At 38.4% G+C, this 22,044-nt stretch overlaps 2 protein-coding genes across 7 annotated transcripts in view; one reads left to right on the top strand and one right to left on the bottom strand.

The window, feature by feature from the left end:
* ENTHD1 (ENTH domain containing 1) overlaps positions 1-14,377 on the bottom strand; it is a 102,396-nt gene extending 88,019 nt beyond the window's left edge. For 4 of the 5 annotated variants that reach the window (XM_082739995.1, XM_082739992.1, XM_082739994.1 and 1 more), the window contains exons 1-2: positions 14,135-14,377; positions 9,093-9,595 (exon numbers count right to left, since the gene is read on the bottom strand). In XM_082739995.1, coding sequence (XP_082596121.1) covers positions 9,093-9,441 — 349 coding nt within the window. In that variant the 5' untranslated portion in view covers positions 9,442-9,595; positions 14,135-14,377. Of the gene's footprint in view, positions 1-9,092; positions 9,596-13,576; positions 13,919-14,134 lie in introns of those variants that run through there. The other variant, XM_082739993.1, reaches the window with a different exon arrangement.
* Positions 14,378-19,024: 4,647 nt separating this feature from the next.
* Positions 19,025-22,044, top strand: part of GRAP2 (GRB2 related adaptor protein 2) — a 62,810-nt gene continuing 59,790 nt past the window's right edge. Inside the window, exons 1-2 of one of the 2 annotated variants that reach the window (XM_082740032.1) lie at positions 19,025-19,161; positions 19,872-20,020. The gene's annotated coding sequence lies outside the window, so the exon portion shown is untranslated. Of the gene's footprint in view, positions 19,162-19,667; positions 19,711-19,871; positions 20,021-22,044 lie in introns of those variants that run through there. The other variant, XM_082740031.1, reaches the window with a different exon arrangement.

Genomic DNA, 22,044 nt, shown 5'->3' with positions numbered 1-22,044 from the left:
AACTACAATCTCATGAATTTACCTAATTGAGAATAAAGAAGTACATAAATCTATAATGCACACATTTCTGAGAACCTGAATTGGTTTTATAAAAAGAATGCCATAATTTGTATAAATAAATAATTTGATGGTATGAAACATTCAACTGGGTATTTTTCAGACAATTTTAATTAAATTCACTCTATTAGTTTAGTGAAACTTTGTTCAGATATTTTTAAAAACTCAATTAGAAGAAGCTGTGTAGCGTAATAATAGAATAGGACTAAACAGTATTAGGATATATGAGCTTTAATCATGTTCAGTTATTAATTAGCTGTGCAATCTTACCTAAATAATCTGAGTGTTAGCTCCTCATCTCTGTAAGAGAGATAACACATAACTTTCATTCCTCTAAGATACTGAAAAACTCAAATGAGATACCATACATGAAAATGCTGTTATTAAAGTCTAATAATTCAAACAACTAGATACCTCATGGAAAAGAATGAACTTTACTTCTACCTCACAATATACAGAAAAGTTAATTCTAGATCAATCAGAGACCAAGCTAAAACCGTAAGATGTCTGGAAGAAAACAAGAGAATTCCTTCATGGCCTCAAGGTAGGCAAGTTTCTTGGACAAGACACAAAAGGCATCAGCCATAAAAACACAAAAAACACACTGCACTTCACCAAAAGACATTTAGAAAGTGAAAGTGAAAAGACAAGCCACAAACTTGGAGAAAATACTTGTAATCCATATATCGGATAAAGGACTCATATCCAAAATGTATAAAGAAACCCTACAAATTAAATAAAAAATAAGCAAAAAATAAAAATTGAAAATAGGCAAAACACTTGAATAGGCAAAAGACATTCATATGTCCACGAATTATACAAAAAGGTGCTCAACAACTCTTCAGGGAAATGGAGATTGAAACAACCCTATATACCCATCAGATTGGTTAAATTAAAAAAAAAAAAAATAACAGTATTTAACTACTGGCAAGGATGTGGAGTAACAAACTCTCAAACACTGCTGGTGGGAGTGCGAAATGGTAAAAACCACTTTAAAAGACTTTAGCTGAATATACACCTGCACTATGACCCAGAAATACTCCTCCTAAGCATATGCCCAACAGAATTTAATATATATGGCAACAAAAAGACTTACATAAGAAGGCTCATAATAGCTTTATTTATAATAGCCAAGAACTATACACACACCAAATGCCCATCAACAGAAGATGGGCAAACAGACGTCATATAATGGATCAGGACTCACCAATAAACAGGAACCATACTGCTGATAGATGCAACAACATGCCCAAGTCTCAAAATCATTAGTGGAGATAAAGGAGCCAGAGGCAAAAGAACACATATGTTTCCATCTGAATGAATTTCAAGAACATACCCAACTAATTTATGTAGTAGAAGAAATTAGAATGGCAGTTGCCTCTGGGAAGGAGGGAGAATTGACTAGAAAGGGGGATAAAGGAACTTTCCGGAATGATGGAAATGGTCTTTATCTTGAACAATCTCGAAGTTGGTTATACTTACCAACATTCATCAAACTGTACATTTAAGATCCATGCACGGTTTCAGTTAAAGTACCTCTAAATTTAAAGCAATGTGCTCAACTGTCAACCTAAAAAACCCTAAAACTATAATATAATACAGAGTGTCCCCAAGACCTGGAAACAATGAAAATCATGTATTTTTCATAAATTTTTTTTAGTTTGATATTTAGGCTGGCTGCTTTAAGCTTACTTCATCTGAAGAGCTGTCTGGAGGTTGAGGAAACCCATACTGAGAACATTATTCGAAATGTTAACTAACAAACTATTTGAAAACAAGATTCTCCCCTTCCCCAAGTTTTCCGAACTGTTTTCTCAACTTTTCCCGCCTATAGTACGGTTGCCTCCCCTTAGCTATGGGAAATACTTTCCAACACCTCTACTGGAAGTCTGAAACTGTGGAGGGTATTAAACCCTATATGAGGTTTTTTTTGTACACATGAATACCTATGATGAAGTTTAATTTATGAATTAAGCACAATAACAGATTAACAGCAATAATAAAATAGAACAATTATAACAATTTACCGTAATAAAAGTAATTATATGAATGGGGTCTCTCTCTCAAAATATTTTATTGTTGTCCCCTCATCTTTCTGCATGTGGTAATGTGAGATAATGTCTACGTGCTGAGATGAAATGAACAGCGTAGGCAGGGTGTCATAACACTAGGCCACTACCAACTTTCTGAACGATAGGTCAGAAGGTAGATCATCTGCTTCCGGACCATGGCTGACCACAGGTAACTGAAACTGTGGAAACTGAAACCACAGATAAGGGGAGAATACTGTAATACTTCTATTAATCACTGGGCAGGGATGGTGTGATAGGCACCTTTGTAATGTTGGGAGATAGAACACGGACAAAGCAGACGTAAAATAACCCTGCCCTCGTGAAACTTACATTCTGGTAAGAAGAGACAGAAAACAAATAAATACTAAAATAAAATATGTCCAATGTCAGATAAGAAAAGCTACTAAGAAAACTAAAACAGAAAGTGGCTAGGGTATATCAGTGCAAAGAGTGAGGTAGGACTGATTTTTTCATAAATAGGGCAGATATAAAAGGCCTCACTAATAAGATGACTTTCTCAGCAGAGATCTAAAGTGTGTGGGAAAAGCAGTGCAGGTAAGTAGGGATGAGTACTCCAGGCAAAGGGTAAAAATCAATCAAGGAAACAAACAAAAGGTCTTTTTTCTATAATATGTTCTGCTTTTATCTTTTTTCTTTGCCCCTTCTTGATAACCTGTATCTCAGGTAGGATCCAGCTACAGACTACTTGGATCACTGCAATTTCTCTTCCATTAATTCTCAGCATAAACTTCACTCTCTTTTTTTTTCTTTTCTGATCCAACAAAATCATTCTTACTGAGCAGTTTTTCAATGATAGCATTTCTTACCTCAAATCTCCCGCTCTTTTTTATGACTTCTGCTCAATAAAAATTCACTGATGTCTAATATGTACCAAGGCCTGATTGTAAAAAGATGATTGTCATATGACATATACCCTCAGAATCTAGTCAAGGATGTATTTGTACATATAGATGTATATGTATACACACAGGCATACATACACACATACACATATATATCAAATGGATATACTGTAAAAACACACACACTGATATTATTAATGAAGAACTGCAGCAATTAATTCTGCCCAGTGAGGAAAAGAGGAGATCATTGGAGATATAGAGGAAAAGACCTCTGAGCTAGAATTTGATGACTAAGTAGGAACTCAACAAACATACAGCAAGAAACGACTATTACAAGGAAGAAGAAACATCTTAAGCATCAGCGCAGAGAGGTGGAAGCAAATAATCTACCAGTAATGCTAGATGCAATATGTTAGATTGAAGACTAAGAAAATAAGAGTAGAAAAGTCAGTTGGGAACATGCTAAGGGGCTTGACTTTATCCTGAGAGCGAGTGGTTCCCAAATTATTTTGACGGCATACCCAACCAGTAATAAATTTTTGTGCATGCATCTACTCTCTCTCTCTCTCTCTCTCTCTCTCTATATATATATATATATATATACATTTGTTTATGTATAAATTAAATTATGCCAAGAGCTACTATTCTAATATGTTACACTCATTAGAAAACAAACCCTAAAAGATAAATGCATAAAAGATAAAAATAAGTAATATTCTTGTCATCTTGGTGCTACCAAATCAACAGGAGTATTTATAAAATCTAAGTAGTATACCTGTGCTTACTTCTTTGACACTAAGCTCAACTGTTAGGAAATCTGAAAGGCTTTTATGATAGTGAATTTAAACATATCTAAATAAACCATACCATAAATATACTGTACATCTAAATATACCATACATAGAAATGGTATAAATGCATAAATGTTTGTTTATAATTTCATGCTTATCTATTTTATCTCTCAAAATAATTAATAAACTCTTTAGAGCAGGGGCTGATCCATTCTTTCCACTTAAAAAAATCATTAAAGTGCTTAGTATAGGGGCGCCTGGGTGGCTCAGTGTGTTAAGCCGCTGCCTTCAGCTCAGGTCATGATCTCAGGGTCCTGGGATCAAGTCCCAAGTCAGGCTCTCTGCTCAGCAGGGAGTCTGCTTCCCTTCCTCTCTCTCTTCCTGCCTCTCTGCCTACTTGTGATCTCTGTCAAATAAATAAATAAAATCTTTAAAAAAAAAGTGCTTAGTATAGTGATAAAATACTCTGTAAAGTTAAAAAAGCAAAAAAACAAAAAGATTATATCCCATTCACTATCATCCAAAATATTATGCCTTTTTATTTATTTTATTTTATTTTATTTTATTTTATTTTATTTATTTGACAGAGAGAGATCACAAGCAGGCAGAGAGGTAGGCAGAATGAGAGAAGGAAGCAGGCTCCCCGCTGAGCAGAGAGCCCGATGCGGGGCTCAATCCCAGGACCCTGAGATCATGACCGGAGCTGAAGGCAGAGGCTTTAACCCACTGAGCCACCCAGGCGCCCCTATTATGCCTTTTTAAAACCTAATTCTTGGGGAGACAAAATCTTAATTAGTATTTTATTTTAAGTTTTAATAATAAGTTTAATCCCCATGGAAATCGATATCTTTACAATTTCTAGATTAAGAAATACAGCATGATCAAAACCCAAGAAGATTTTCTCTAATTTCATCATTAAACCTCAAATCTGGGTGGCTCAGTTGGTTAAGCACCTGACTCTGGATTTCCGCTCAGGTCATGGTCTCAGGGTCATGAGATCATAGCCCTGTGTTGGCCTCCACACTCAATGTGGAGTCCACTAGAGATTCTCTGCCTCTCCCTCTGCCCCTCCCCCTGGTTGTGCTCTCTCTCACGCATTCTCTCTCTTAAAAAATTAATAAAAATCTTTAAACCTCAAACCTGACCTTAAGTAAACAGTTCAAAAATAAAGAGGATGCACATCATAACCAAGTGGGATTTATGCTAGGGATGCAAGCCTCGTGCCTACATGGAAATCAATCAATGTAATACACCAGATTAATAGAGTAAAGGGAGAAAACACATAATCACCTCAACAGATGCCAAAAAAAGCACTGGACAAAAGTCAACAGCCTTTCCCCATAAAAACACTCAACAAACTAGGCATAGAACTCCTACAACCTTATGATAAAAAGCATCTGTGAAAACCTACACCCAACATCCTACTTAATGGTAAAAGACCAAAAGCTTCCTTTAAGATCAGGAACAAGACAAGGATATCTGCTCTCACCACTTCTACTCAACATTGTACAGGAGGTTTTAGCCAGGGAAATTAAGCAAAAAGAAAAGAAATAAAAGGCGCCCAGATTGGAAAGGAAATGTAAAACTATTTCTATTTGCAGATGACATGATCTTGCATGTAGGAAATCCTAAAGAATCTTAAAAAAGTAATAACTATTATACTAATAAACGAGTTCAGAAAATAGCAGGACACAAGACCAATACACAAAAATAACTTGGTCAGTTGTATTTCTATACATTAGCAATGAATAATCTGAAAATGGAATTAAGAAAACAATTCCAGGGGTGCCTGAGTGGCTCAGTGGGTTAAGCCTCTGACTTCAGCTCAGGTCATGATCTCAGGGTCCTGGGATCGGGCCCTGCATTGGGCTCTCTGCTCAGTGATGAGCCTGCTTCCCCCTACCCTCCTCTGCCTGCCTCTCTGCCTACTTGCGATCTCTGTCAAATAAATAAATAAAATCTTAAAAAAAGAGAGAGAATGAAATACTTGCAAATAAATTTACCAAAAGAAACATTAAGACTTATGTACTGAAAACTACAAAGCATGCATGAAAAAAATGCAAGGAGGCCCCAAACAAAAAAAAGAACATCTTGTGTTCTTGGATGGGAGGAACTGATGTTAAGATGGCAATATTCTCAAAATTGATCTATAGATTCAATGCAATCTCAATCAAATTTCGAGTTGCTTTTTTTACAGAAATTGACAAGCTAATGCTAAAGTTGAATTGGAAATGCATGGGGCCCAGAACCTACAACAGGACCTACAACAATATTGAAAAAGAATAAAGCTGGAGGACTCAAGTTTATTTCAAAGTTTACTACAAAGCTACAGTAATCAAAATTGTGTGGCATGGGGCACCTGGGTTGCTTAGTGGGTTAAGCCTCTGCCTTCGGCTCAGGTCATGATCTCAGGGTCCTGGGATTGAGCCCCACATCGGGCTGTCGGCTCAGCAGGGAGCCTGCTACCCACCCCACCCCCCCGCCTACTAGTGATCTCTCTCTCTCTCTGTCAAATAAATAAATAAATAATCTTTTTTAAAAAATGGTGTAGCATGGCCTAAGGAAGGACGCAGAGATCATAGCACAGAAATGAACCCTTACATCTATGGTCAGATGATTTTCATAAGGCTGCCAATATAATTCAATGAGAAAAAAAGTAGTCTTTTCAGAAAGTGGTAGTGGGACAACTGGATACCCACATGAGGCTGGACCTCTACCTCACACTATACACAAAAATTAACTCAAAATGGATCCAAGATGTAAATGGAAAAGCCAAAACTATAAAACTCTTAGAAAAAAAACACAGGTATGAATCTTCATGACCTTAGATTAGGCAATGATTTCTTACATATGACACTGAAAGCATAAGCACCAAAGGAAAAACTGATAAATTGAACTTCATCAAAATTTAATAAGAAAATAAAAAGACAACCTATAGAATGGGAGAAGATATTTACAAACCACCCTCTGGTAGGGGTCTTGTATCCAGAATATATAAAGAACTCTTAAAACTCAACAATTTAAAAAAAAAAAAAGTTAAAAATGGGCAAAGGATTCCTACAGACAGTTCTCCAAAGAAGATCTATAAATGGCCCATAAGGGCATATAAAGATGTTCGACATCATTAGTCTTTAGGGAAATGTGTATTGAAACCACAATGAGATACTACTTTTCACATTCAGTAGAATGGCTATAGTCAAAAAGATGGACAATAATAAGTGTTGACAAGGATGTGAAAAAACAGGAACCTTTTTACATCATTCTTAAGAATGTAAAATGGGGGGCGCCTTCAGCCAGTTAAGTGTCTGCCTTCAGCTTAGGTCATGATCCCAGGGTCCTGGGATTGAGCCCCGCATCAGGCTCTCTGCTCAGCAGGGAGCCTGCTTCCTCCTCTCTCTCTCTCTCTGCCTGCCTCTGCGCCTACTTGTGATTTCTGTCTGTCAAATAAATAAATAAAATCTTTAAAAAAAAAAAAAAAAGAATGTAAAATGGTGCAGCCTCTAAGGAAAACAGGTTATTGGTTCCTCAAAAAACTAAACATAGAACTGTCATTTAATCCAGCAATTCCACTCTTAAGTATACACCCAAATGAGTTGAAAGCAGAGACTCAAACTGACACTTGGATGATTTCATTAATTGCAGCAATATTCATAATAGCCAAAAGGTGAACACAACCCAAGAACCCACCAACTGATGAACAGATAAACAAAACGCGGTATGTTTATACAATGGAATGTTATGCAGCTATAAAAGGAATGACGTTTTGATACATCCCACAGTACAGATGAACTAGAGGACATTATGGTGTGTGAAATAAGCCAGACAGAATAGGGCAAATACTATATGATTCCACTTATGTGAGTGTACCCAGAATAAGCAAAAGTACAGAAAAAGAAAGATGAGAGGTTAGCAGGAGAGTCACTGCTTAATGGTTATGGAGTTTGTCTACGGTGATAAGAAGTTTTGGAAGTAGATGGTGGTGATGGTTATGCAACATTGTGAATGGAATCAATGTCACTGCACTGCACACTTAAAATGAAAAATTTTGTTATTTACATCTTATCGCAATTTTAAAAAATTAATAATACACCTAAAGCCACAGGATCTATACTCTAAATGGGCAAACTGTGTGGCATGTTGAATTGTATCACTATAAAGGCTGATTTTTAAAACAGGAAGAAAAAAAAAAGAAAGGAAATCTGTGGCTATAAAAAGGATATAGGAGACTCTTAAATGCATACTGTCAAGGAAAGAAACGAGTCAGAAAAAGCTACATACTGTATGATTCCAACTAAACGACATTCTGGAAAAAGCAAAACGATAAGTACAACAAAAAGATGCATGGTTGCCAAGGGTTCCAGGCAGAGGAGAAAGAACCAAGAGGTGGAGCACAGGACATTCTCAGAGCAGCGACACCATTCTGCTTGATACTGGAATGGGACATACATGACAAGCATTTTTCAAAACCCACAGAACTGGAAAACACAAAGGGTGAACCTTAAGGTAAACAGAGGACTTCAGTTAATGTATTAACACTGATTTGTCAACTGTTAACAAATGCACCCAGTAATGCAAGACGTTAATAGGAGAAACAACAGGGAAGGGATAGGTATGTGGGAACTCTCCTCTTCCTGCGTAAACCCAAAACTGCTCTTCAAAAAGTCTATTCTAAAAATGTATACTTAACACAAAGACTACACTGAATTTTATCCTCTTCTCATGATTCCTAAGACGATTCACTTTAAGCACAAATTTTAATTTTACATCAGACGAGAAGGAAGTGCTGATTCTTTCAGCATCGTAATCCCAGACGCTATCAAACCATCTCAGTTCAGGACTCCACAGGCCCTCCCCCTCGTTCACCCCCTCCTCCACCCCCGGCAAAATTATGACCTAAATTTTTGAATTCATATAAGTACTTTCATCTAGATCGTCTTTGAAGATTCTGTTGTCTTTGGAAACGCGTCCTTACATTTATGACTGAATTCCAGTCTAATTATAATTATGAATTATAGTGACATTATTATACCAAGCTGCCATGCCTCCTGTTTTATTCACTTTGTTCATTTTCTATTAGGTATCATTTTATCAGGGAGCTAGGTGTGTTAGTTTTACACATCTTTTGGGGGAAGAAAAAACAAACAAACAACTGTTCTCCAAGACCCTCAAGGGTCAACACAAAGGGAAGCTATAACTGTCCCAGAAGAAAGGTGGCTAAAATTTTCAGAACTTTGCCCCAGCTCCTGGTTTAAAATGATCCCCTGCCAAACCTCTACTCTTTCTTGGCGCGCTGCATGCATTTCTTTTACCTTGGTCTTTTCCAGCTTCATCAATGTGTTGAAAATCTTTTAGTGTTTGAAGGTTACAGAACCCCTCTCTGCAATGCTGAATAACTTTCTTTGATCCGTTCTTGATGAGATAATCCATCAGCGTAAGGGATTTATATACATGGCGCCAGTTCTTCCCGTGATCATTGAGTCTCTGCCATAGCATATTCATGATCTCTGACAGAGAAATTGTATTGAAAGTCAGGTCACTGATATCTAACATTAGAGAACTAGAAGGACCCCAAGGGTCATTAGAAGTTGCTTCTCTGACTTTTATTTCAGCATCTGAGTAATTTTTCACGAAGTTCTTCACTTGCCTCCTGAATGCCATAGGTAAGACAAGTTTGAAGGTGAGATGGGGATGAGAGCAATGGAATAGGAGTTATGACAATTGGTTTATAAAACTCTTGAGAGGTAATTGATCCCCAGTTCTGCTGCTCCCAAATACAAATGATTAATCTCCATTTTGATGAGACATCAATTTCCTGCAAAGCAAAGCACAAAAAAATATGTACATTAAATGCTTTTTGAAATGTCTATAAAAGACCAAGTCAGTCTGAAAAATCTAGGTTTACTTAGAAATCAGCCCCTCACTTACATCAGCCAGAATTGAGGCACCATCTAAATTTTCCTAGCATCAATATGGGAAAATCTCTCATAAGGGATTGGTCTATATTACTTAAAGAAATATACAGGGTCTTTCTAATCCTAAAAATTTCTGCAGAAGATAGCATTCGGCCTCTTTGGCCAGGAATAAGACAATTTTAAAACATAATAGGACAGTGGGCAAGTTAGGAAAAGAAAATGGGACTTGTAGTCTGACATTCCCTGCTTAAGATTTGTCGTTATGTATAAAAATGGTATGTCTTGGGGCACCTGGGTGGCTCAGTGGGTTAAAGCCTCTGCCTTCTGCTCAGGTCATGGTCTCAGGGTCCTGGGATAGAGCCCCGCATGAGGCTCTCTACTCTGCAGAGAGGCTGCTTCCTCCTCTCTCTCTGCCTGTCTCTCTGCCTACTTTTGATCTCTGTATGTCAAATAAATAAATAAAATCCTTTTTTAAAAAATTGTATGTCCTAAAGATAATTAGGATGGGAACAACTGAGTTGGGATCATCATGTGACCCTATGGCTGTATTCTTCTTAGAACTACATGTCACTAGAATCGGATCTAAATACGTTCTGCTTTCTTGTTAACCTGAAAGTAGAGAGGGTTGTCAACTATTAACACAAGTACTTGCACCACAGGAAACCCCACATCTAATTCATGGTACCCTCGATGAGTATTTTAGTACTGGTAAGGTTAATAAGGTTCAAGGAAAAGGATAAATTACTTACTTTACTGGCCTTAGAAAAGGAACTGTGCGTTTAGGAGTAAATGATGTCAGTAGTATGATTCAAAACGGGTAAAAATTTCCCTAAAAACTGGAGTGATCAGCATGTATCTGTCACATTCCAAAACAAGTACACACAAAGAGAGGCCCATTTAGGTTGATACAAAATACATTAAAACCTAAGGAGGTCTGCAGCCGCCAAACCTTAAATGAAGCTTATGAGTGATCAATTCACAGTTCACATGAAACCATTCCCTACCTTCTTTTTCGCTGTTTCGCATTAAGGTGGGTTAGTTAATTTGCAATCTCCCTGGTGATTCACCCCTGATGGTCACCAAGATAGTATACTAAATTGATTTCAAGCCCTGCCAAGCATCCAGACCCAATGAAACCTTGATGATCTATAATCAGATTTTACTAGAGAAACCGCATGCACAGAAAAGAAAGACATTAAAATCATAACAAATTTGTCTTGTTTTCAGTTTTGTTTCTCTGCCTTGACCTTCACAGCTCCTAGCTCGGGTCTGATTAATTACTGTGTATGTATTTAAGAAGACATAAATTTTCAGAAGGAAACTATATGAGCTATCTTTTTTTTTTTTTCCAAAAAATAAGAGAAAGGGTAATTAACCTTTTTTTTTTTTTTTGGTAAAAGTATAACACATCCTCAAATAAGTAAGATGGAAAATGTGTCAGTTTAATTAACATTTCTCAGAAAGAGACTATCGTCAACCCTAGGGAAAAAAAGGGAAGTTGTGTGTTTTCACAATTTTGATTTTCTCTTTTGTTTGCATTTCAAACACAGGCATTTTTATCTGACTCATTCCTGCAGTGAAAACCAGACTTGTAATGTGTTTCAATAAGCCATTAAGATTTTCAGTCGTGAGTGTTTTCTTTCTCTACTGTCCTTTTTTCCCTTTCAGCAAGCTCACGCGATGCAGAGACGCACTGTGACATTGGCTTAGAGAAACAAATATTGATCTGTTTCCTCACAAGTCTATTAAAAAAAAAAAAAATCTGTTAGAATCTTTACCTGCTGGAATTGAGCAACAGTCATTAAAACACTATTGTCTTTTTCTTTTTTGGCGATACTATATTTTGGAGAGACAAAAATTCTAAATTTTTAGGTTTTCCTATATTCTCTATCTTGCATTTTAAAAATGTTTTCTTAAATGAAACTTCTGCCCCAGGAAATTATCCAATAATAAGCTTCAATCCAATAGAGTAGTTTAAAATGGATGTGCGTAGTATCACACTGAAATTAAATACCCAACCATTAAAAAAAATTAAATTCCCAACCATTTAAAATTCCCATTTTAGTTTAAATTCCCAACCATTAAAAAAAAAAAAAAAAACACCCACAAAGCAAAAAGTCTGGCTGAGTGAATTAATACCATTTACTAATGCATAGTGCTTTGTGACATGACCATAGAATATGTAAGACACATTCCACTATTGTTATCTTTTCAGATTAACAAGGAGTTCAGTTGGTGTTGGTGGTAAATTATACGTTAGTCTTCTGTGTTTTAGACACCTGACTACATACAAATGTTCAGTTTTCTCATACCACTAGAAACTTGAGATTGTAATTACAGTGATGGGACATCTAAGACAAAAGTGGTGCCCAAAAGGGTAATTTTCACACCTGAATCTTGGTTGTCTGGCTACCCAAATCCATAGAATATTTAGAAACGGAGGCAAGTTAAGATATTCCATGTTGCCAGTCTGGGTCACCTACTCTGAGAGGCCTTCAGTAAGCACATTAGCTACTCAGATCTTCCCAATACGTTCTTTCTGCACCTGATTTATTTTCTTCATGGCATGTACCATGATCTGTACCTGTGTATTTGTTATTTGCTTTCTTCACCACCAGACCAAAAACTCCATGACAGCAGGGACCATGACCATCTTATTTACAAAGCAGTATAATCCTATTGCTTAATAGGTACCTAGAACATGGTAGGTACTCAAGAAACAGGTGCTGAGTGAACGCCCAAATGACTGACAGATTCTGCTTGGGATAAACTTGCATTGATTCAACAGCTTTGGATCAAAACCATGACATTTTAAAATTATATTCCAGCCTTGTAGTTGTCAAGTAAAATTCTAGAGTTTAAATATTTTCAGTTCAATCAACAAATATTTCTTGAGTATCTACCGTTTGTATGCCTTTATGTATGATATAAGCAATTTAAAACATGATTCCGACACTCAAAAACCAGTGTTTGATTAAGGAGCTTAAATAATTCTCCCTTAAATAATTTAATTCTCCCTTAAATAATTCCAAAATAAACACATGATGAGGTAGAAAAAGTCTCTTGGTTTCCTTTTCAGACTTATTTCCATGTTTTGGCAAAGGCCGTTTCTTCCCCCCAGCTTAACTTTAACTGTAACAGGAAATCATTTAAGTTATCAAATGGCATTGTGGAATTCAAACTCAAGGGTTTTTTTCAGACTTTTGAAGGGTCACACCGTGTCTTTACCATGTTACGTGATACCCATAGTAAGGTGTGGGGCCGCTCTGAACAAGCAAACACATTAACATGACCACAGCAAAAGCTTGTAGATATCTGGAACAAATAAAGACAAAATGCCTCATTTCAATTCAGGTCTTGCTGCCAAATGAGTTGGGGGGAAAACTGGTCTTCAAAATTCTTTGGATATCAGAATTGAAATAAGGAACTGAGGAGCTGAACTGACTTTACCCAAAGACCTAGGACAATAATAGCGGCATCTAAGAGGCGGAGTGTGAGGCATCTGGAAAGATGCATTTAGGGGTAGAGAGCAGCTTTCCTCTTTGTACAGTTTCTGCCTGTAGACTTAGGTTTACTCAGGAGAAAATAAGCTCTGGCCAAGATTGTTGTGGGAGAATGATTATAGAGAATACCATGGCATTAGGAGGTGTTACTGTTTGGATGGGAAGATTACTGCAAGAGGCAGAGAAATCAACTTTTTGGAGCCCTCCTGTGTGTTCATTAATTCATTCCACTATTAGTTCTCTAGAGTTCACCATGTGGCAGACTCCATTTTACAAAATGGAAAAACAGGTACACAAGACACAACCCCCATCCTCTGGAATAAAGGGCTACTCTCTTTCGAATGCTCATAATGTGCTCACACCTAGGCATTCACCTACCTCATCTCATTACTTTAATTAGGATTCCAAAGGCATGGACTTGAGGTCCTGCTCTGCCCTTTCCTAATTCAGGCTCAACGACTTCACTGAGCCTCAGCTCCCTCGCCTGCACCACAGAGAACAATCACCCCATAGAAAGAACAGCTGAGAGGAAGATATGAGATGCTTGAGAAAGAATTTTGAACATGAAGGGTGAAGACTCAGAGAATCAACTTCCTGCAGACAGCGTCTTTCCTTGGTCTCCATTTCTTCAGAACGACCACCGTGTACAAGGCAGGCCCCATGCCAGGTCTAGAGCCACACAGATGAGCCCGACTATGGACTCCCCTCGGAAAGCACAGAGTTTACTTGGAGCGGAAGCCTAGGCCACAGAGAAGCTTCTAGAAAGAGGGAGTGTGACACGATGGCGTCACACAATGGGGACCTTCTCTCATGCAGGCCGTAGTGACCTCGGCCCCCTCTCGCCCGCACGGAGTCGGCAACGCCACCGCTTGAGACAAGAGGCGGAGACCCCACCCTTCCACGCCCATCTGAAGCCCCCAAACAGGAATCTACTACCTGAGGGGAAAGTCCTGCCACAGCGTCGCGAACTTTTCCCGCTCAAATTCAAGCCCCTCGTTCCTAGGCTGATCGCCTTCTGCAGCCGGGCCCAAGCGCCCACGCCCTCCCCACTTCCGCTTCCTCACTTCCGGGCCCTCACTTCCGGCCTCTCTGGGGTCAGGTGTCCGACTCCTAGGGCATCTAGCGAGGGGGATGCGAGGAGTTAAAATGACCGAGGTTCTTTTGTGGGGAGGGGCGGATATCAAGTGTCTTCGTTTAATAGTCGCTGGGGCTGTGATGCTGCCCTCAAGCTCCTTTCAAAGAAAAATTTTACAGTTTGTGTTACTAATGTATTTTGACGAGACGGTGCCCGCCGCTGATCTCCACCTCAAACGACAAAGAAGGTAATGGTCGTTTGCTAGGGCCGAAAAGAGTAGTGTGTGTGTGATGGGCAGTGATGGAGTGTCTCCAGGGAGGGCCTCGCATACCCCTGATGGGTCGTTGTTGAAATATTTAACTGATCTTCAGTGAGCACCCGCTCTGTGCCAAGCATCCCACCGAGCTGTAAGGACCCAGAGATAAAGCATGAGTTTACAGGCTAGTGGAGGTGACAGGCACCGTCACGGAAGACTGTGACAAGATATGTATCTTGTAATAAGAGAGGAGAGAGCATCTAATTCTGCCAAGGAGTATTTAAGGGCAGGTTTCAGAGAAGACTTTACATCTGTGTCTTAAAGAATGACAGGGAGTTCACTGCATAGACAAAGTGGAGGAGGCCATTAGAGGCAAAGGACACATCATGTGTAAAGGCTTGAAAGCTGAGAGAGCCTATTATCTTGGTAAAACTACAAGTACTGTAGTTACTATGGCTGTCTCAAAAGGTATTAGTGGAACAGCAGAGGGAGAGGAAGTGGCAGAGGAAATTCAGATCATGAAACACCTTGTCCATGCTGCTAGGTGACTTTATCTGGTAGGCATTATAAATATAATCAAACCCATGTTTTAAAAGCACGTGGCTGGCTGTGTGGACTATGTCACTATTCCACCAGGGTGGAGGGAAAAGACTTAGACAATAGAAAAACTCTTCATAGATGAAAGTAACATTTGTTTTTAGCTCCTACGACTTCAATCATAATAATTATTATAATAGATATCATGATCGATACTGACGTGTAGTTAGGTAATTATGATATAAAATGGAAGATATGAAAGAAGTTGGTGTGTTTGAAATACTACCTAACTGACTATCATATAGTGTAGTGGGCATGGTAGCTAGAGGGAAACTAAAAAGCGTGGCCTGGAAACAGATTGTTCAGGACCTTGAATGCCACGCTAAGGTGTTATTCTATAAAATAGTGAAGGACAAACAACAAGTATTTTGTTTATATAGTGAGTTATAATTTATAAAGATTTTTTTGAGTCATAGCTTATGTAAATTTCAAAGGAACTCTGAAAAGTAGGTATAATTATTCCATTTTACAAATGAGGAAACTGATTTGAGGGAACATGCATTCATTCTACATTATTGAGCACCTGCTAAGTGCCAGGCACTATGCTGAGCTATGGGAATACAAAGAAGTAATAGTCTAATTAAAAAGACAAAAATAAATTAGCAATTATAATAATGCTTTGGGAGTAAAAAGAGGATTTGCCTAAATCTACATAATTAGAGAAGTCTTCCTGGAAGAGGTGAACTTGGGCTGAGTTTGAAGGAACAAATAGGTTACATGAATTGCTCAGAAACATTCAACTAGCAAGGGATTTAGCTAGAACTTGACCCAAATTTGCAGTGTCCAGTTCCGTGCCCTTTCCTCTACCCTAAGGACTATTTTTGGTTCTTAATCTTGAACTCTACCAATGTTCTTTTTTTTTTTTTTAAGTATTTTATTTTTAAGTACTCTCCACGTCCAATGTGGGGCTCAAACTCACAACTCCAAGATCAAGAGCTGCACGTTCCACCAACTGAGCCATCCAGGCTCCCCTCCGTTGACATTCTCAGTCACAAATCATAACCTGTTACATTTTTAAAACATTGGAGATCCATTTTTTTCCTTTTTAAACCCATTCATTTCCTCCTTTGAGAATGAATCTTTGGGTGTTTCTGAAAGGATGTTGACTAGGCTCAGCAAAACTGTAAAGTGTTACCTACCTAGTGGAATTAACTTCGTTAAAGTAACATGTGAAAGGTCTTTCTTCTCTGCTTTCTTCCATTTGGGGGCACCAAAATTTAGTTGCACTCTCTAAATACAGGCATGATTTTATACTAATAACTTGGTGTGTTGTTTTTTTTTTTCCCGTGAACTCAGAGTTTGATTAAAGTGAACAGAGTTTTCTTCACTTGGTTTCCAGGAAACCATTGCTCCTTCTCATCTCCTTGGCTGGTTTCTTCCATTTCTCTGACCTCTCTACTTTGAAGGGGTCTGTTCTCTATCAGTATTCATTCCCTGGGTGGTTTCATCCAGTTTCATTACTTTAAATAACCTTTTATCTCAACAGCTCTCAAGTTTTTATCTCTAGCCCTAAACTCTCCTGACCTCCAGACTCATCTCTATCTTGACATCCCCAGTGGTATGGCTCATAGAAATCTCAAACTTAATACGCCGCAAACCAAGCTTCTGATCTTTCAAGCTTGTTCCTCTGTCTCAGTAAGGACACATCCTTGCTTCTGATTTCTCAGGCCATAAGCTTTGTAGTCATCGTTGGTGCCACTCTTTGCCTCTCAGACTTCACATCATATAATCAGCTCACCTTTAACGCGGGGTGGCCACCAATGCAGTTGGAAGGTGATAAATGGTTTATTGATCCCACATTCTAATTCATGAAAAAATAATAATATTTATGCTTCTAGACTCTCTGGTCACCCCATATATTCAGAATGTAGTAATTTCCCACCACCTCCACTTTCCACCACCTGTCCAAAGGTATGCCTTCTCTTGGCAGGACTACTGCAGTAGCCTTCTAACGTCTCCCTGCCTCTACCCTTGCTCCCTTACAATTTAATCTCAATATAGTAATGAGAGCTATTCTAAAACCTAAACCCAAATTATACCATGTTCAAAATCTTCCATTGACTCTCATCTTAACTCAGAATGAAATCGAAGACCTTGCCATGGCCAACAAGGCCCTATGTGTTCCAGGCTCTGCTCCCTCTCTGACCCCCATCATGACTGCCCCCCCCCTTACTCATTGCATCAAGCTTACTTCCACCATAAGGCTTTGTACTTGCTGGTCCCTATACCTCCCTACTCTTTCCCCAGAGAGCCATCAAGCTGGCTGCTTCACTTTGTTCTGGACTTAGCTCAAATGTCCTTTGATTTCCCAATAAAATTGCCACCCTCCACCTGGGCTACACTTTCTCTAACTCTTTCCTCATTTTATGATTCTCTGTAGTAGCACAACTATCTGACATACGTAATTATTTCCCTCTCTTCCAGAAGATAAGATCCAGGAGGGCAAGGACTATATTTTGTTCACGGCTCTATTCCCAGCCCCTTAGGACAGGCCTAACAGACTAGGTATTCAAACAGTATTTACCGAATGAATGAATGAAACAAGAATGTCTGAATCTGTACTATTGAATGAAAAGTACACATTTTACCATAAAGGTAAATTAAACATAATTATGTACAAGAGGTTCTGATATTAGCAATGACCCCTCAAATAGAATTGCTGAAAAATTGCAAATGAGTATGGTTTTAGAAGAAAATTCTCAAGAATAAATAAAAAAATAAAAGAAAAATCTCTAGTATGAGTAAGTCCACTTTTCACAGATTCTTGAATCCTCGCAATTTTGCTGATATTTTCTGAGTGTCCCGTGACTGTGAGGACTGAACTAATGGCATTCTCATATTAGAGTCTATTCCTAGGTTCTGCCTCTGCACTTGTTCAATGACAAAGCATCCATGAAATAAACCACTAGGGTGGCCTCGCTGCCCTCTCCGTATGCTCTGTAACACGTCTGTAGATCATTACTTGCTGCCGAAATAACTTCTCTTTGAGATTTTCCTGTATTGCATTTCTGCCCCACACTTGAAAGGGGAGGGGTTCTATTCTGCTCCCTAGGGGGGTAGTACCCTGTGGAAAAGTAGCTTCCTCATTAGGGTGCAAGCTGAGAACTCCACGATTCTTGCTCTAGAACACTGTTTATGTTTTCTCCTTTCTTCACACTCTCCAGCTGTGGGCATTTAGGACCTCGATGATCAACCACTTCAATACCACTGACTTGGGATTTGCTCCATGGCTAGAGGATTTCAGTGTCTGGCAACTAGCTATGAAGCTGCTGGGTATCATGATATTGGGTCCAGGAATGCCCTTAGATCATGAAGACTGAAGAACACTGAGGCCCACATTAAGATGTTTATTGTTGTAAAGTCAGGGACATGCTGTTGCCTTTAAAGTTCTATCTTTATAGCATGTGGAAATAGTGAGGAACTTGTTCAGACACAACTCAGGTTTAAGAAAATTGAACAAAATTTCATTAACAGAAAGAAAATTCTGTATTAAGGAGTTAAGAATAGCAAATTCTTTCCTTTAACTCATTCAATAAATATTGAGCCCCTACCGTGACCAAAGTACCCTGATGATTTCAAACCACATTATTCTTTTCTATTTCAATGAAAGTGTTGAGCTGTTATTACCAAGGAGAAATCCACCCCCCCCAAAAAGAAAATTTTGAACAAGATTTAGGTACTAAAGGGGTGAAAAGATCTAAAAAAAAAAAAAAAAAAAAAAAAAAAAAGATATCATCTCACCATATAGAATAAGTTTAAATTTTAGAACTCCAAACTGAGTCTTCTATGATATCTTCCTTCTTAGCCTTCAAGGAATTAATGCTGGGAACATCTATCTCATGAGACAGTATTTCCCTTTCTTTTGGGCTTAAATTCTTACTGGAGCCACTTAGCAGGTGGCAGTGTCGCTTATGTCGTGCAAAAGATGCATCGTTGGCAATCTATTTCTAGTAAGAGCAAAGAGAGGAAAAGGCCTTCGCAAGTTACACTTGGCATGGGACCCTAAAGGGAAGGAGGGCTCTCACAAATTTGAAGGTAAGAACTAAGGAGGTTGGCAATGACAAAAATCTTAGGTCAGTGAAAAATCTTTAAATCCCGGAAATCCTTTAGCTCGACCAACTCAGAAGAAAGGAAAGTCCCCAAGATCTAAGGAACCAGTCCCCGCTCTTGCCTGACTGGCAAACCTGGGGTTAGAAGTCATCCTGGTTCAGAGATTTTCTTCTTTTGTTTTTTGTTAAGGGTCATGTTATGGACTAAGAGTAATATGGGCTGAGTACACTAAGAAAGCATCTTCTCTGGGATTTTACTCTGTGCGTGATCCCAGGGTGGTATTAAATAAGTTCCCTGAAGAAGTCCTAAATTTTTCCCTGGAATCTTGGATGTACTGGGAGAAAATGAGAGTTTTCCTTCAGAGCAGCAGCCTATTGATGAATCGTCTCCAGGATTTGAAATTTTCCTATGTGAACAGAATCGTTCAGAGGGAAATTGTTAAAATTGAAACCAAGCATATAGAAGCAAAAGTGCTTCAGAGAACCTCCTGCGTTTTAGTTCAACTCTGGCAGCAAGAAAACAAAACCACATAATGTAAGGCTCACACCCAACTCTCTGAAGCCCTGTTTCTGCTAGTTCCTGTGTGGTTTGCCTACAGACTGCAGGGCTGGCTGGGGGCAGTTTGGAGGAGGGAGTAAGAAGTAAGGCAGGAGGAGGCACTATTAATGGATCTGCAAACTTGTACTCTGTTTTAGTGTGGTCCTTGGAAGACAGCACAACGTGGATCTGTACTCTGAAATGCAGTAATTTTGATGTTTGACTTTGTCTTCCTTTTTGGAAGAGAAGATACTATTAACTCAGTGTCAAAGCCAAGATATAGACTCGATCTCTTCTCTTCAAAAAGGTATGTCATTAGACAACATCGGGCCATATACTCTATAGAGATCTTCAACGGTTTTATAATTTGCAGAATGTTCTTTATGAGTCAAATCTAATTAAAATGAATCCCATGGGTTCTTGAAATATTGCCACTCATATGTTGGTCCATCCGCGAAGGTCTTTAAATCTTTTGCTGTAACAATGCTTGTGGGGATGAGATTCGACTTCCAGCAAAGGAACTTGTTCCTTACCCAGCACAGCACACAAAATTCTCCACTAATTGGCTTCTGAGCCATCCCAGGGGGAGACTTTAGACCCATTACAGAGGTAAAATCCCACCTCTCCATCGTCAGCCTTGAACCCCAGTTGAGGGTGGGGATGAAGGTCTGGGCAGCAATGAATGAATATTGGCACTGGGGGGCCAGGATTGCTTACATCTCTACTCTCTTAGAAATTCTCTTAGAATTTACCTTTACAAAGAACACCACTTTGAACTTCTTTACAAAAAGAGAAGTTTCTGTTGAAATAGATTTTGAGAGAGTATTGTTTATTTTTGTCTCTTTATTAATAATTAGCACCATATCCCCAAGATGGTGTCCAGTTCAGGAGTTGAGTCTGAAGACAGCTCCTCCTTTGTGCTCTTTGCCCCAAACACTCTTGAATATGAGGGTTGAGGATACCACCAAGGACTCCACTAGCTTAAATATACTGTGTTTATATGACTGGAATGAGGCCTGGTTAATAAGGTGTACGTAACTTAGCCTGTGCATTACTGAAAATACTCATCCCCAGATAAATTAAGAGGGAAATGTTTAGGATCTAAAAATCTGATGAAAAAGATTGTATGTGCTCATGTTATGTCATCTGAGCGTAGGAAATCTCAGGCTGAAGTATCTTTTGTTCTATACAGCTGCATTTATCATAGACTGGTAAGTTCCTTAGTGGGGTCTCCCTTTTTTCTTTCTTATTTTTTGTTTCAGAAGGAACATTTAGTATAAGTAGATACTGCTTGAACAACCCAGTATTATTTATAAAACTTCATGTTTGTAATATAATTTTAAGGCAAACCTCTTTACAAAAGCATCCACTATTAAATAAAGAGCACTGTGTAAATACAGAACCATCAAAGGGCATTTAAATTTCAAGTTTTAAAAATCATGATTTGTACTCCTTTTGATTTGTTTTTCTGAAAGAGAGAAGGCCTGTATCATTGAATAAAACTATCTTTTTAGACTGGACTTGGAGTGTCTTCCATAGAGGAAACTGTAAGCTTTTTTCCCTTAAATTGTAATAGGTTTTATTTTTTTTAATGACTTTACTGAAGCAGAGGGGAGGGATGCTATTGATTTGCTCAATATCGATCTGAGTAATATCCCTATTGCTAACATGATATTCGAGTATCTTCCGCATCTTACACCCTGATGAAAATCTCTTTTATTCTTTTATTTCAATTGTTTATTTTCTACTTCACAGGGATACTATGAGAATAAATGAGCTCATATAGATATATGAAGTGCCTTAGGAAAAAGGCACTATGAAAATGCAAAATTGTATCGTTATTAAATATTTCTTTGAATCTTTATCATTTTCTTTCTACTTTTATACAAAATATATCTCACTTACTACCTGAAGCCATCTGGAAGATGCCTTCATGGAAGAGTGAAAGTGATCCCCAATTCCCATAAGTTTATTGATTCTCAGAGAATAATGCCCACTGGTGTTGGTGCCTTGTGGCACTCACGCCTTAACTTAAGCAGAACTTGCCTCTTTCCCTGAACCAAAAAAGTCCACAATTGTTCAAAAATGTGTCATTGAGTGTGATTCCATCAGGAATTCTTAAATAAGTAACGGGTCGCTGCTGGTTTAGTCCTAGGGCCAGATTCTTTATTTTCATGCTCTCCTAAGACAAATTCAAAATGTGTCAAGAATCTTTGTGATCTGTTATTTGAATCAAAAGATAAAGTTGATCGGCTCCCATCTTGTCCATCTCAAGATTTGCTAACGCGTGTATTGATCTGGAAAGGAAGAACACAGCCTCATGTGTTCGTT

Source organism: Mustela nivalis (genome assembly GCF_964662115.1).
Source record: "Mustela nivalis genome assembly, chromosome: 7".
NCBI classification, from domain to species: domain Eukaryota; kingdom Metazoa; phylum Chordata; class Mammalia; order Carnivora; family Mustelidae; genus Mustela; species Mustela nivalis.
Note: the sequence above shows the minus strand (reverse complement) of the source record. Positions and strands in the feature narration are given on the sequence as shown.